The 13,370-nt window shown below is 46.4% G+C and overlaps 1 protein-coding gene across 1 annotated transcript in view; it reads left to right on the top strand.

Moving 5' to 3' along the window:
- zgc:153012 (uncharacterized protein LOC777626 homolog) overlaps window positions 1–13,157 on the top strand; it is a 40,257-nt gene extending 27,100 nt beyond the window's left edge. Inside the window, exons 3-4 of the mRNA XM_038986495.1 lie at window positions 8,194–8,898; window positions 13,152–13,157. Coding sequence (XP_038842423.1) covers window positions 8,194–8,898; window positions 13,152–13,157 — 711 coding nt within the window. The remainder of the gene's footprint in view (window positions 1–8,193; window positions 8,899–13,151) is intronic.
- The last annotated feature ends 213 nt before the right edge of the window (window positions 13,158–13,370 follow it).

The following is a 13,370-nucleotide window of genomic DNA, read 5'->3' as shown; positions in this document are numbered from 1 at the left end:
ACAACAGGACCAGACCAGAGGTCTATATAGATGTTAGGACAACAGGACAGACCAGAGGACTATATAGATGTTAGGACAACAGGACCAGACCAGAGGACTATATAGATGTTAGGACAACAGGACCAGACCAGAGGACTATATAGATGTTAGGACAACAGGACCAGACCAGAGGACTATATAGATGTTAGGACAACAGGACCAGACCAGAGGTCTATATAGATGTTAGGACAACAGGACAGACCAGAGGACTATATAGATGTTAGGACAACAGGACCAGACCAGAGGACTATATAGATGTTAGGACAACAGGACCAGACCAGAGGACTATATAGATGTTAGGACAACAGGACAGACCAGAGGACTATATAGATGTTAGGACAACAGGACCAGACCAGAGGACTATATAGATGTTAGGACAACAGGACCAGACCAGAGGACTATATAGATGTTAGGACAACAGGACCAGACCAGAGGACTATATAGATGTTAGGACAACAGGACAGACCAGAGGACTATATAGATGTTAGGACAACAGGACCAGACCAGAGGACTATATAGATGTTAGGACAACAGGACCAGACCAGAGGACTATATAGATGTTAGGACAACAGGACAGACCAGAGGACTATATAGATGTTAGGACAACAGGACAGACCAGAGGACTATATAGATGTTAGGACAACAGGACCAGACCAGAGGACTATATAGATGTTAGGACAACAGGACCAGACCAGAGGACTATATAGATGTTAGGACAACAGGACCAGACCAGAGGACTATATAGATGTTAGGACAACAGGACCAGACCAGAGGACTATATAGATGTTAGGACAACAGGACCAGACCAGAGGACTATATAGATGTTAGGACAACAGGACCAGACCAGAGGACTATATAGATGTTAGGACAACAGGACCAGACCAGAGGACTATATAGATGTTAGGACAACAGGACCAGACCAGAGGACTATATAGATGTTAGGACAACAGGACCAGACCAGAGGACTATATAGATGTTAGGACAACAGGACCAGACCAGAGGACTATATAGATGTTAGGACAACAGGACCAGACCAGAGGACTATATAGATGTTAGGACAACAGGACCAGACCAGAGGACTATATAGATGTTAGGACAACAGGACCAGACCAGAGGACTATATAGATGTTAGGACAACAGGACAGACCAGAGGACTATATAGATGTTAGGACAACAGGACCAGACCAGAGGACTATATAGATGTTAGGACAACAGGACCAGACCAGAGGACTATATAGATGTTAGGACAACAGGACCAGACCAGAGGACTATATAGATGTTAGGACAACAGGACCAGACCAGAGGACTATATAGATGTTAGGACAACAGGACCAGACCAGAGGACTATATAGATGTTAGGACAACCAGGACTATTAACCAGAGGACTATATAGATGTTAGGACAACAGGACCAGACCAGAGGACTATATAGATGTTAGGACAACAGGACCAGACCAGAGGACTATATAGATGTTAGGACAACAGGACCAGACCAGAGGACTATATAGATGTTAGGACAACAGGACCAGACCAGAGGACTATATAGATGTTAGGACAACAGGACAGACCAGAGGACTATATAGATGTTAGGACAACAGGACAGACCAGAGGACTATATAGATGTTAGGACAACAGGACAGACCAGAGGACTATATAGATGTTAGGACAACAGGACCAGACCAGAGGACTATATAGATGTTAGGACAACAGGACAGACCAGAGGACTATATAGATGTTAGGACAAAGGACCAGACCAGAGGACTATATAGATGTTAGGACAACAGGACCAGACCAGAGGACTATATAGATGTTAGGACAACAGGACCAGACCAGAGGACTATATAGATGTTAGGACAACAGGACCAGACCAGAGGACTATATAGATGTTAGGACAACAGGACCAGACCAGAGGACTATATAGATGTTAGGACAACAGGACCAGACCAGAGGACTATATAGATGTTAGGACAACAGGACCAGACCAGCATGGACTATATAGATGTTAGGACAACAGGACAGACCAGAGGACTATATAGATGTTAGGACAACAGGACCAGACCAGAGGACTATATAGATGTTAGGGACAACAGGACCAGACCAGAGGACTATATAGATGTTAGGACAACAGGACAGACCAGAGGACTATATAGATGTTAGGACAACAGGACCAGACCAGAGGACTATATAGATGTTAGGACAACAGGACCAGGACCAGAGGACTATATAGATGTTAGGACAACAGGACAGACCAGAGGACTATATAGATGTTAGGACAACAGGACCAGACCAGAGGACTATATAGATGTTAGGACAACAGGACAGACCAGAGGACTATATAGATGTTAGGACAACAGGACAGACCAGAGGACTATATAGATGTTAGGACAACAGGACCAGACCAGAGGACTATATAGATGTTAGGACAACAGGACCAGACCAGAGGACTATATAGATGTTAGGACAACAGGACCAGACCAGAGGACTATATAGATGTTAGGACAACAGGACCAGACCAGAGGACTATATAGATGTTAGGACAACAGGACAGACCAGAGGACTATATAGATGTTAGGACAACAGGACCAGACCAGAGGACTATATAGATGTTAGGACAACAGGACCAGACCAGAGGACTATATAGATGTTAGGACAACAGGACCAGACCAGAGGACTATATAGATGTTAGGACAACAGGACCAGACCAGAGGACTATATAGATGTTAGGACAACAGGACCAGACCAGAGGACTATATAGATGTTAGGACAACAGGACCAGACCAGAGGACTATATAGATGTTAGGACAACAGGACAGACCAGAGGACTATATAGATGTTAGGACAACAGGACCAGACCAGAGGACTATATAGATGTTAGGACAACAGGACCAGACCAGAGGACTATATAGATGTTAGGACAACAGGACCAGACCAGAGGTACTATATAGATGTTAGGACAACAGGACCAGACCAGAGGACTATATAGATGTTAGGACAACAGGACAGACCAGAGGACTATATAGATGTTAGGACAACAGGACCAGACCAGAGGTACTATATAGATGTTAGGACAACAGGACCAGACCAGAGGACTATATAGATGTTAGGACAACAGGACAGACCAGAGGACTATATAGATGTTAGGACAACAGGACCAGACCAGAGGGCTATATAGATGTTAGGACAACAGGACAGACCAGAGGACTATATAGATGTTAGGACAACAGGACAGACCAGAGGACTATATAGATGTTAGGACAACAGGACCAGACCAGAGCTAGAAGGCTATATAGATGTTAGGACAACAGGACAGACCAGAGGTCTATATAGATGTTAGGACAACAGGACCAGACCAGAGGACTATATAGATGTTAGGACAACAGGACCAGACCAGAGGACTATATAGATGTTAGGACAACAGGACAGACCAGAGGGACTATATAGATGTTAGGACAACAGGACAGACCAGAGGACTATATAGATGTTAGGACAACAGGACCAGACCAGAGGACTATATAGATGTTAGGACAACAGGACAGACCAGAGGACTATATAGATGTTAGGACAACAGGACCAGACCAGAGGACTATATAGATGTTAGGACAACAGGACCAGACCAGAGGACTATATAGATGTTAGGACAACAGGACAGACCAGAGGACTATATAGATGTTAGGACAACAGGACCAGACCAGAGGACTATATAGATGTTAGGACAACAGGACAGACCAGAGGACTATATAGATGTTAGGACAACAGGACCAGACCAGAGGACTATATAGATGTTAGGACAACAGGACAGACCAGAGGATCTATATAGATGTTAGGACAACAGGACAGACCAGAGGACTATATAGATGTTAGGACAACAGGACAGACCAGAGGACTATATAGATGTTAGGACAACAGGACCAGACCAGAGGACTATATAGATGTTAGGACAACAGGACAGACCAGAGGACTATATAGATGTTAGGACAACAGGACCAGACCAGAGGACTATATAGATGTTAGGACAACAGGACCAGACCAGAGGACTATATAGATGTTAGGACAACAGGACAGACCAGAGGACTATATAGATGTTAGGACAACAGGACCAGACCAGACAGAGGTCTATATAGATGTTAGGACAACAGGACAGACCAGAGGTCTATATAGATGTTAGGACAACAGGACCAGACCAGAGGACTATATAGATGTTAGGACAACAGGACAGACCAGAGGACTATATAGATGTTAGGACAACAGGACCAGACCAGAGGACTATATAGATGTTAGGACAACAGGACAGACCAGAGGACTATATAGATGTTAGGACAACAGGACAGACCAGAGGACTATATAGATGTTAGGACAACAGGACAGACCAGAGGACTATATAGATGTTAGGACAACAGGACAGACCAGAGGTCTATATAGATGTTAGGACAACAGGACAGACCAGAGGACTATATAGATGTTAGGACAACAGGGACCAGACCAGAGACTATATAGATGTTAGGACAACAGGACCAGACCAGAGGACTATATAGATGTTAGGACAACAGGACCAGACCAGAGGACTATATAGATGTTAGGACAACAGGACAGACCAGAGGACTATATAGATGTTAGGACAACAGGACCAGACCAGAGGTCTATATAGATGTTAGGACAACAGGACCAGACCAGAGGACTATATAGATGTTAGGACAACAGGACCAGACCAGAAGACTATATAGATGTTAGGACAACAGGACCAGACCAGAAGACTATATAGATGTTAGGGACAACAGGACCAGACCAGAGGACTCTATAGATGTTGTGACAACAGGACCATACCAGAGGACTCTATAGATGTTAGGACAACAGGACCGACAGAGGACTATATAGATGGTTAGTACAAACAGGACAGACCAGAGGTCTATATAGATTTAGGACAACAGGACAGACCAGGAAGAACTATATAGATGTTAGGACAACAGGACCAGACCAGAGGCTATATAGATGTTAGGACAACAGGACAGACCAGAGGATATATAGATGTAGGACAACAGGACCAGACCAGAGGACTATATAGATGTTAGGACAACAGGACCAGAACCAGAGGAATATATAGATGTTAGGACAACAGGACAGACCAGAGGACTATATAGATGTTAGGACAACAGGACCAGGACCAGAGGACTATATAGATGTTAGGACAACAGGACCAGACCAGAGGACTATATAGATGTTAGGACAACAGGACCAGACACAGCAGGACTATATAGATGTTAGGACAACAGGACCAGACCAGAGGACTATATAGATGTTAGGACAACAGGACCAGACCCGAGGACTATATAGATGTAGGACAACAGGACCAGACCAGAGGACTATATAGATGTTAGGACAACAGGACCAGACCGAGGGACTATATAGATGTTAGGACAACAGGACCAGACCAGAGGACTATATAGATGTTAGGACAACAGGACCAGACAGAGGACTATATAGATGTTAGGACAACAGGACCAGACCAGAGGACTATATAGATGTTAGGACAACAGGACCAGACCAGAGGACATATAGATGTTAGGACAACAGGACCAGACCAGAGGACTATATAGAGTTTAGGACAACAGGACAGAACAGAGGACTATATAGATGTTAGGACAACAGGACAGACCAGAGGACTATATAGATGTTAGGACAACAGGACCAGACCAGAGGACATATAGATGTTAGGACAACAGGACAGACCAGAGGACTATATAGATGTTAGGACAACAGGACCAGACCAGAGGACTATATAGATGTTAGGACAACAGGACAGACCAGAGGACTATATAGATGTTAGGACAACAGGACCAGACCAGAGGACTATATAGATGTTAGGACAACAGGACAGACCAGAGGACTATATAGATGTTAGGACAACAGGACCAGACCAGAGGACTATATAGATGTTAGGACAACAGGACAGACCAGAGGACTATATAGATGTTAGGACAACAGGACAGACCAGAGGTCTATATAGATGTTAGGACAACAGGACAGACCAGAGGACTATATAGATGTTAGGACAACAGGACAGACCAGAGGACTATATAGATGTTAGGACAACAGGACCAGACCAGAGGACTATATAGATGTTAGGACAACAGGACCAGACCAGAGGACTATATAGATGTTAGGACAACAGGACCAGACCAGAGGACTATATAGATGTTAGGACAACAGGACCAGACCAGAGGTCTATATAGATGTTAGGACAAAGGACAGACAGAGGACTATATAGATGTTAGGACAACAGGACAGACCAGAGGTCTATATAGATGTTAGGACAACAGACCAGACCAGACAGAGGTCTATATAGATGTTAGGACAAAGGACCAGACCAGAGGACTATATAGATGTTAGGACAACAGGACCAGACCAGAGGACTATATAGATGTTAGGACAACAGGACCAGACCAGAGGTCTATATAGATGTTAGGACAACAGGACAGACCAGAGGACTATATAGATGTTAGGACAACAGGACAGACCAGAGGTCTATATAGATGTTAGGACAACAGGACCAGACCAGACAGAGGTCTATATAGATGTTAGGACAACAGGACAGACCAGAGGTCTATATAGATGTTAGGACAACAGGACAGACAGAGGACTATATAGATGTTAGGACAACAGGACAGACAGAGGACTATATAGATGTTAGGACAACAGGACAGACCAGACAGAGGTCTATATAGATGTTAGGACAACAGGACAGACCAGAGATCTATATAGATGTTAGGACAACAGGGACCAGACCAGAGGACTATATAGATGTTAGGACAACAGGACAGACCAGAGGACTATATAGATGTTAGGACAACAGGACCAGACCAGAGGACATATAGATGTTAGGACAACAGGACAGACCAGAGGACTATATAGATGTAGGACAACAGGACAGACCAGAGGACTATATAGATGTTAGGACAACAGGACCAGACCAGACGAGGTCTATATAGATGTTAGGACAACAGGACAGACCAGAGGTCTATATAGATGTTAGGACAACAGGACCAGACCAGAGGACTATATAGATGTTAGGACAACAGGACAGACCAGAGGACTATATAGATGTTAGGACACAGGACCAGACCAGAGGACATATAGATGTTAGGAAACAGGAGACCAGAGGACTATATAGATGTTAGGACAACAGGACAGACCAGAGGACTATATAGATGTTAGGACAACAGGACCAGACCAGAGGACTATATAGATGTTAGGACAACAGGACCAGACCAGACAGAGGTCTATATAGATGTTAGGACAACAGGACAGACCAGAGGTCTATATAGATGTTAGGACAACAGGACAGACCAGAGGACTATATAGATGTTAGGACAACAGGACAGACAGAGGACTATATAGATGTTAGGACAACAGGACCAGACCAGAGGAATATATAGATGTTAGGACAACAGGACAGACAGAGGACTATATAGATGTTAGGACAACAGGACAGACCAGAGGACTATATAGATGTTAGGACAACAGGACAGACCAGAGGACTATATAGATGTTAGGACAACAGGACAGACACAGAGGCTATATAGATGTTAGGGACAACAGGACAGACCAGAGGACTTATAGATGTTAGGACAACAGGACCAGACCAGAGGACTATATAGATGTTAGGACAACAGGACCAGACCAGAGGACTATATAGATGTTAGGACAACAGGACCAGACAGAGGACTATATAGATGTTAGGAAACGGACAGACAGAGGACTAATAGATGTTAGGACAACAGGACCAGACCAGAGGTCTATATAGATGTTAGGACAACAGGACCAGACCAGAGGACTATATAGATGTTAGGACAACAGGACCAGACCAGAGGACTATATAGATGTTAGGACAACAGGACAGACCAGAAGACTATATAGAGTTAGGACAACAGGACCAGACCAGAGGACTATATAGATGTTAGGACAACAGGACCATACCAGAGGACTATATAGATGTTAGGACAACAGGACAGACCAGAGGACTATATAGATGTTAGGACAACAGGACCAGACCAGAGGACTATATAGATGTTAGGACAACACTGTTGTGTTCATAGTTTGAGAGAGATCCTAACCCTACTGACACACAGTCAGCACTCACTGTGTGTCTCTGTATGTTTAGATGAGTGGGGGGAAGAAGAGGAGTGGCTTCCAGATTACTAGTGTGACGTCAGACTACACGCAGAGCTCTGGGGAAGCTCCACCCCATGTTCAGGCCTCTAGCCAATCAAATCCCTCCCTTCAGTCCTCCAGCCAATCCACTGCTTCCTCCCAGCCTGGCCCCTCCCACCAGCAGGGACGTTTCTCCCAGCCGACGACTCCCCTCTCTCTGAGAAAATCCAACTCACAAGATGCTGTGGGGCAGGGCTCCAGGTTCCGAGTTGTCAGATTGGGCCAGGGCCATGGAGAACCCTATTGCCGGGGGCGATGGACCTGTACGGACTTTCTGGAACGAGAGGAAGGGGTGGGGCTTAGATGGGTGATGGACAGCATGAGACACGCCCACTCTCTGGAGTCGCTGGAGGGGATTGGTCTACAGAGGGCTGGGGGAGGTGCTGGAGGCGAGCTACTGGGACACGTGCGCACACTCAGGACGGGACACCTTGTTCACTCTCAGGGTACCTCCCACTTGCTGGCACAGCCAATAGGGTCAGATGGGGAGGGGTTTGGAGGGCTGAAGCCGCTCCTCCTCCACAGCGACCCGCCCTCCCCCACACACCTGGAAAGATTCAACTCGCGAGTGGTCGACTCCATGCCCCCGCTGCCCAGCCCCCGCCCACGGAACATCCCACCCCCTCTACGCCTGGACGTGGACGCTACCGGGAGGGTGAGCACACGCACACAGACAATACACACGCACACAGACAATACACACGCACACAGACAATACACACGCACACAGACAATACACACACACACACACAGACAATACACACACACACAGACAATACACACACACACACAGACAACACACACACACACAGACAATACACACACACAGACAATACACACACACACACAGACAATACACACACACAGACAATACACACACACACACAGACAATACACACACACACACAGACAATACACACACACACAGACAATACACACACACAGACAATACACACACACAGACAATACACACACACAGACAATACACACACACACACAGACAATACACACACACACACACACAGACAATACACACACACACAGACAATACACACACACACACACACACAGACAATACACACACACACGCAGACAATACACACACACACGCAGACAATACACACACACACGCAGACAATACACACACACACACAGACAATACACACACACACACAGACAATACACACACACAGACAGACAATACACACACGCAGACAATACACACACACACACACAGACAATACACACACACACAGACAATACACACACACACACACACAGACAACACAACACACACACACACACAGACAATACACCACACACACACAACACAGACCAATACACAAACCACACACGACAATACACACACAGACAGACAATACACCACACACGCAGACAATACACACACACATGCAGACAATACACACACACACACAGACAATACACACACACACACACAGATAATACACACACACACACACAGATAATACACACACACTTTCCTACATTCCCAAGCAGAGGTTTGTTGATAGCACACGTGTGTAAAAAAAAGTCTCCCTCTCTCTCTCCCCCTGTCTCTCTCTCTCTCCCCCCTCTATCTGTCCATCTTCCCCCGTCTCTGTCTCTGACCATCTTCCCCCCTCTGTCCGTCTCCCTCCCCCTCTTTGTCCGTTTCCCCCCCCCCCCCCCCCCCCCCCCCCCCTCTGTCCGTCTCCCCCCCCTCTCTGTGTCTCTCTCCCCCCCTTTCTCTCGCTCCCCCTCTCTCTCTCACTGCCCTCTGTCTCTCCCCTATCTTTCTCTCTCTCTGTCCTATCTCCCCTCTGTTTCACTCTCCTCTCGCTCTCCTTCTCCCCCCTCTGTATCTCAATTTTCAATTAAATTTAAATTCAGTAGACTTTATTGACATGGAAAGTTAAATTACTTATATTGTCAAAGGATACGTATAACAAAAATGGTGGACCAACAGCAATAATTATAGTAGTAGTGGAAATGGGATTACCAGCAACTACAACAACAATATTAATGAGAATAACAATACATTAAATCAATAGTAGTAGACCAGTGTCAACATGACTGAGAAGACACATGACCTGGTAGTAGACCAGTGTCAACATGACTGAGAAGACAATGACTGGTAGAGACAGTGTCAACATGACTGAGAAGACACTGACATGGTAGTAGACCAGTGTCAACATGACTGAGAAGACACATGACATGGAAGACAATAGTAGTAGAACAGTGTCAACATGACTGAGAAAGACAACAGACTGGTAGTAGACCAGTGTCAACATGACTGAGAAGGACACATGACCTGGTAGGAGACCAGTGTCAACATGACTGAGAGACACATGACCTGGTAGTAGACAGTGTCAACATGACTGAGAAGACATATGACCTGGTAGTAGACCAGTGTCAACATGAATGAGAAGACACATGACATGGAAGACAATAGTAGTAGACCAGTCTCAACATGACTGAGAAGACACATGACATGGAAGGACAATAGTAGTAGACCAGTGTCAACATGACTGAGAAGACACATGGACATGGAAGACAATAGTAGTAAACCAGGCAACCTGACTGAGAAGACACATGACCTGGAAGACAATAGTAGTAGACCAGTTCAACCTGACTGAGAAGACACATGACATGGAAGACAATAGTAGTAGACCAGTCTGACTGAGAAGGACACATGACCTTGGAAGACAATAGTAGTAGACCAGTCGACTGAGAAGACACATGACATGGAAGACAATAGTAGTAGACCAGTGTCCAACATGACGAGAAGACACATGACAGGAAGACAATAGTAGTAGACCAGTGTCAACATGACTGAGAAGGACACATGACATGGAAGACAATAGTGTCAACATTGACTGAGAAGACACATGACATGGAAGACAAATAGTAGTAGACCAGTCTCAACCGACTGAGAAGACACATGACATGGAAGACAATAGTAGTAGACCAGTGTCAACCTGACTGAGAAGACACATGACATGGTATGAAACGACAAAACTAAATGGGAAATATTGTTGACGTACATTCCCTTTTCACTGGCTGTCCCTAGGTTGTGGCAGGAGGACATATTTGGCTGCCAAAACTGCACAATCTGGCTATCACCATAAATATTAGATTTTTTTCTTAATCTTTATAGTTTCAAATTCTTTGTACTGAATGATAATTTTGGGAAAGAAATATCTCTTAGGTCTGAGTATTTGCACAGTGTAATAGGAAATGCACCTCTGTAATCTACCCTCTCCCCTGGAGCAGAGTGAGGCACAGCCTGTCCTCTCTGGGCAGCCATGTTTGTCTGTGACGAGCCGTCTCTGTTAGCCAGGGACTGTCCTCTCTGGGCAGCCAGACTGCCTCTCGGGCAGGGCCAGACTCTGTCCTCTCTGGGCAGCCAGGTTCTTCTGTGACGACCGAGTCTCTATAGCCAGAACTGTCCTCTCTGGGCAGCCTGTGTCTGTGACCGCGGCTTATAGCCAGACATGCCTCTGACTAGAGTCGACTGGGGTCATCTATAGCAGACTGTCCTCTCTGGGGCAGCCAGGTTTGTTGTGACAGCCTGTCTCTATAGCCGACTGTCCTACTCTGGGCAGCCAGGTTTTGCTGCATTCGGCTACGATCCCTGTCTCATGATGGGTAGCGGTCACAGACTGTCTCTCGGGCAGCAGGGTTTGTCTGTGACGACCTCTAGCAGACTATCTCTCTGCCCAATGTCCTTGGAGCCAGACTGTCCCTCTCTGGGCGCCAGGTTGGTTGTGTTGAGACCGCGTCTCTATAGCCAGCACTGTCCATCTCTGGGCAGCCAGGTTTGGTCTGTGACGACCGGGTCTCTATAGCCAGACTGTCCTCTCTGGGCAGCACAAACCCACAGACTCAACAGCCCTATATGTCACGCTTCCTCCTTTTCCTGACTGCGAGCCCAGACTTTGGTCACTTGTCCTCTCTGGGCAGCCTAGGCTTGTAGCAAGAGCGCGTGGTTGTGTTTGTTGGTCGTTTGAAAGGGTCCCCCCCCTCCTCGCCTTATTTCCTCCCATTTACCACCTCTCTATAGCAGATTTTCCATCCTCGTGCCTCCTTTCGTGGTGCAGCCAGCGGGGCAGTGCGGCCTGAAGAGCGTTTTTTTCCTCCCACCTCCCCAGCCAGGGGTGTCTGGTCGCGGCTCCGTAACCTCCAGGCCTCTTATATTTTGGTCCTTCCTTCTCTAAAAGCCACACAAATCTAATCCGTTACCTCTTATCAAAATGTGGCCTAGCCACTGGGTTTTTGTCTGTGTGTTGTTTTCTCTTCTCTTCTTCTACTTTTCGCGCGTTGTCGACTGTTGATCGCCTGGTTTCTCTATAGCCACAGGGTTACTGCCTCTTGTCCTCTTTTCTGGGCAGCCTAGTCCAATGGTTTGGTGTACCGCTAGACCCTTTGAAACCAGTCACGTATATAGTCACACGTAAGGCCTATCGGATGTTTCTCGCCCCCATCCGTCCTGTTTGCCGCGCTTGTCTTCGTCTTTTTATTAGCATGAACTGTCCGTCTTTTCTGGGCAGCCAATGACTGTCCTTCTTCTGTGGGCTAGCCACCGGTTATACGTATCTCAATCGAGTAGGGCACTGCACAGTGGGGTTGATAGCAAGAAGCCAGGGGTTACTTGTCCTGTTTCACCTGTTCAGGGTGCTGGTTGAGTGTTTTTTTTTTTGGTCTGTGGGTTAACGGATCCTGTCTCTTGAGTAGCCAGGACTGGTCCTCTCTGGGCAGCAGGGTTTGTCTTGTTGACGATCGGTCTCTCTTTTCTTCTTCTCTTCTTCTCTCTGGTGGTTCTTTTTTCTCTGCGGTTTTCCTCCTTTTTCTCTATAGCCACATTTCTTTCTCCTTATTGTTTCCCGGTCCGCCTCTCGGTCTCTATAGCGATAGACCATGACGGGTTTCCTCTCCCTGGGCAGCCCGCGTTTTGAGGTTTGTCCGTTTTGGCACTACCGATTTCGGTCCCTGTTCTCCTATAGCCATGGGACTGGCCCTCTCCTGGGCAGCCCAGGGCTGGACTACACAGATCCACTCCAACTGCCAGCTACAGGAAGTACATGTCCTGTCCTACTTGCTGGGCAGCCAGGAGGGCTGGGGAAGAGA

Source organism: Salvelinus namaycush, unplaced genomic scaffold (genome assembly GCF_016432855.1).
Source record: "Salvelinus namaycush isolate Seneca unplaced genomic scaffold, SaNama_1.0 Scaffold492, whole genome shotgun sequence".
In the NCBI taxonomy this organism is placed as follows: domain Eukaryota; kingdom Metazoa; phylum Chordata; class Actinopteri; order Salmoniformes; family Salmonidae; genus Salvelinus; species Salvelinus namaycush.
This window is presented reverse-complemented; position numbering and strand designations above follow the sequence as displayed.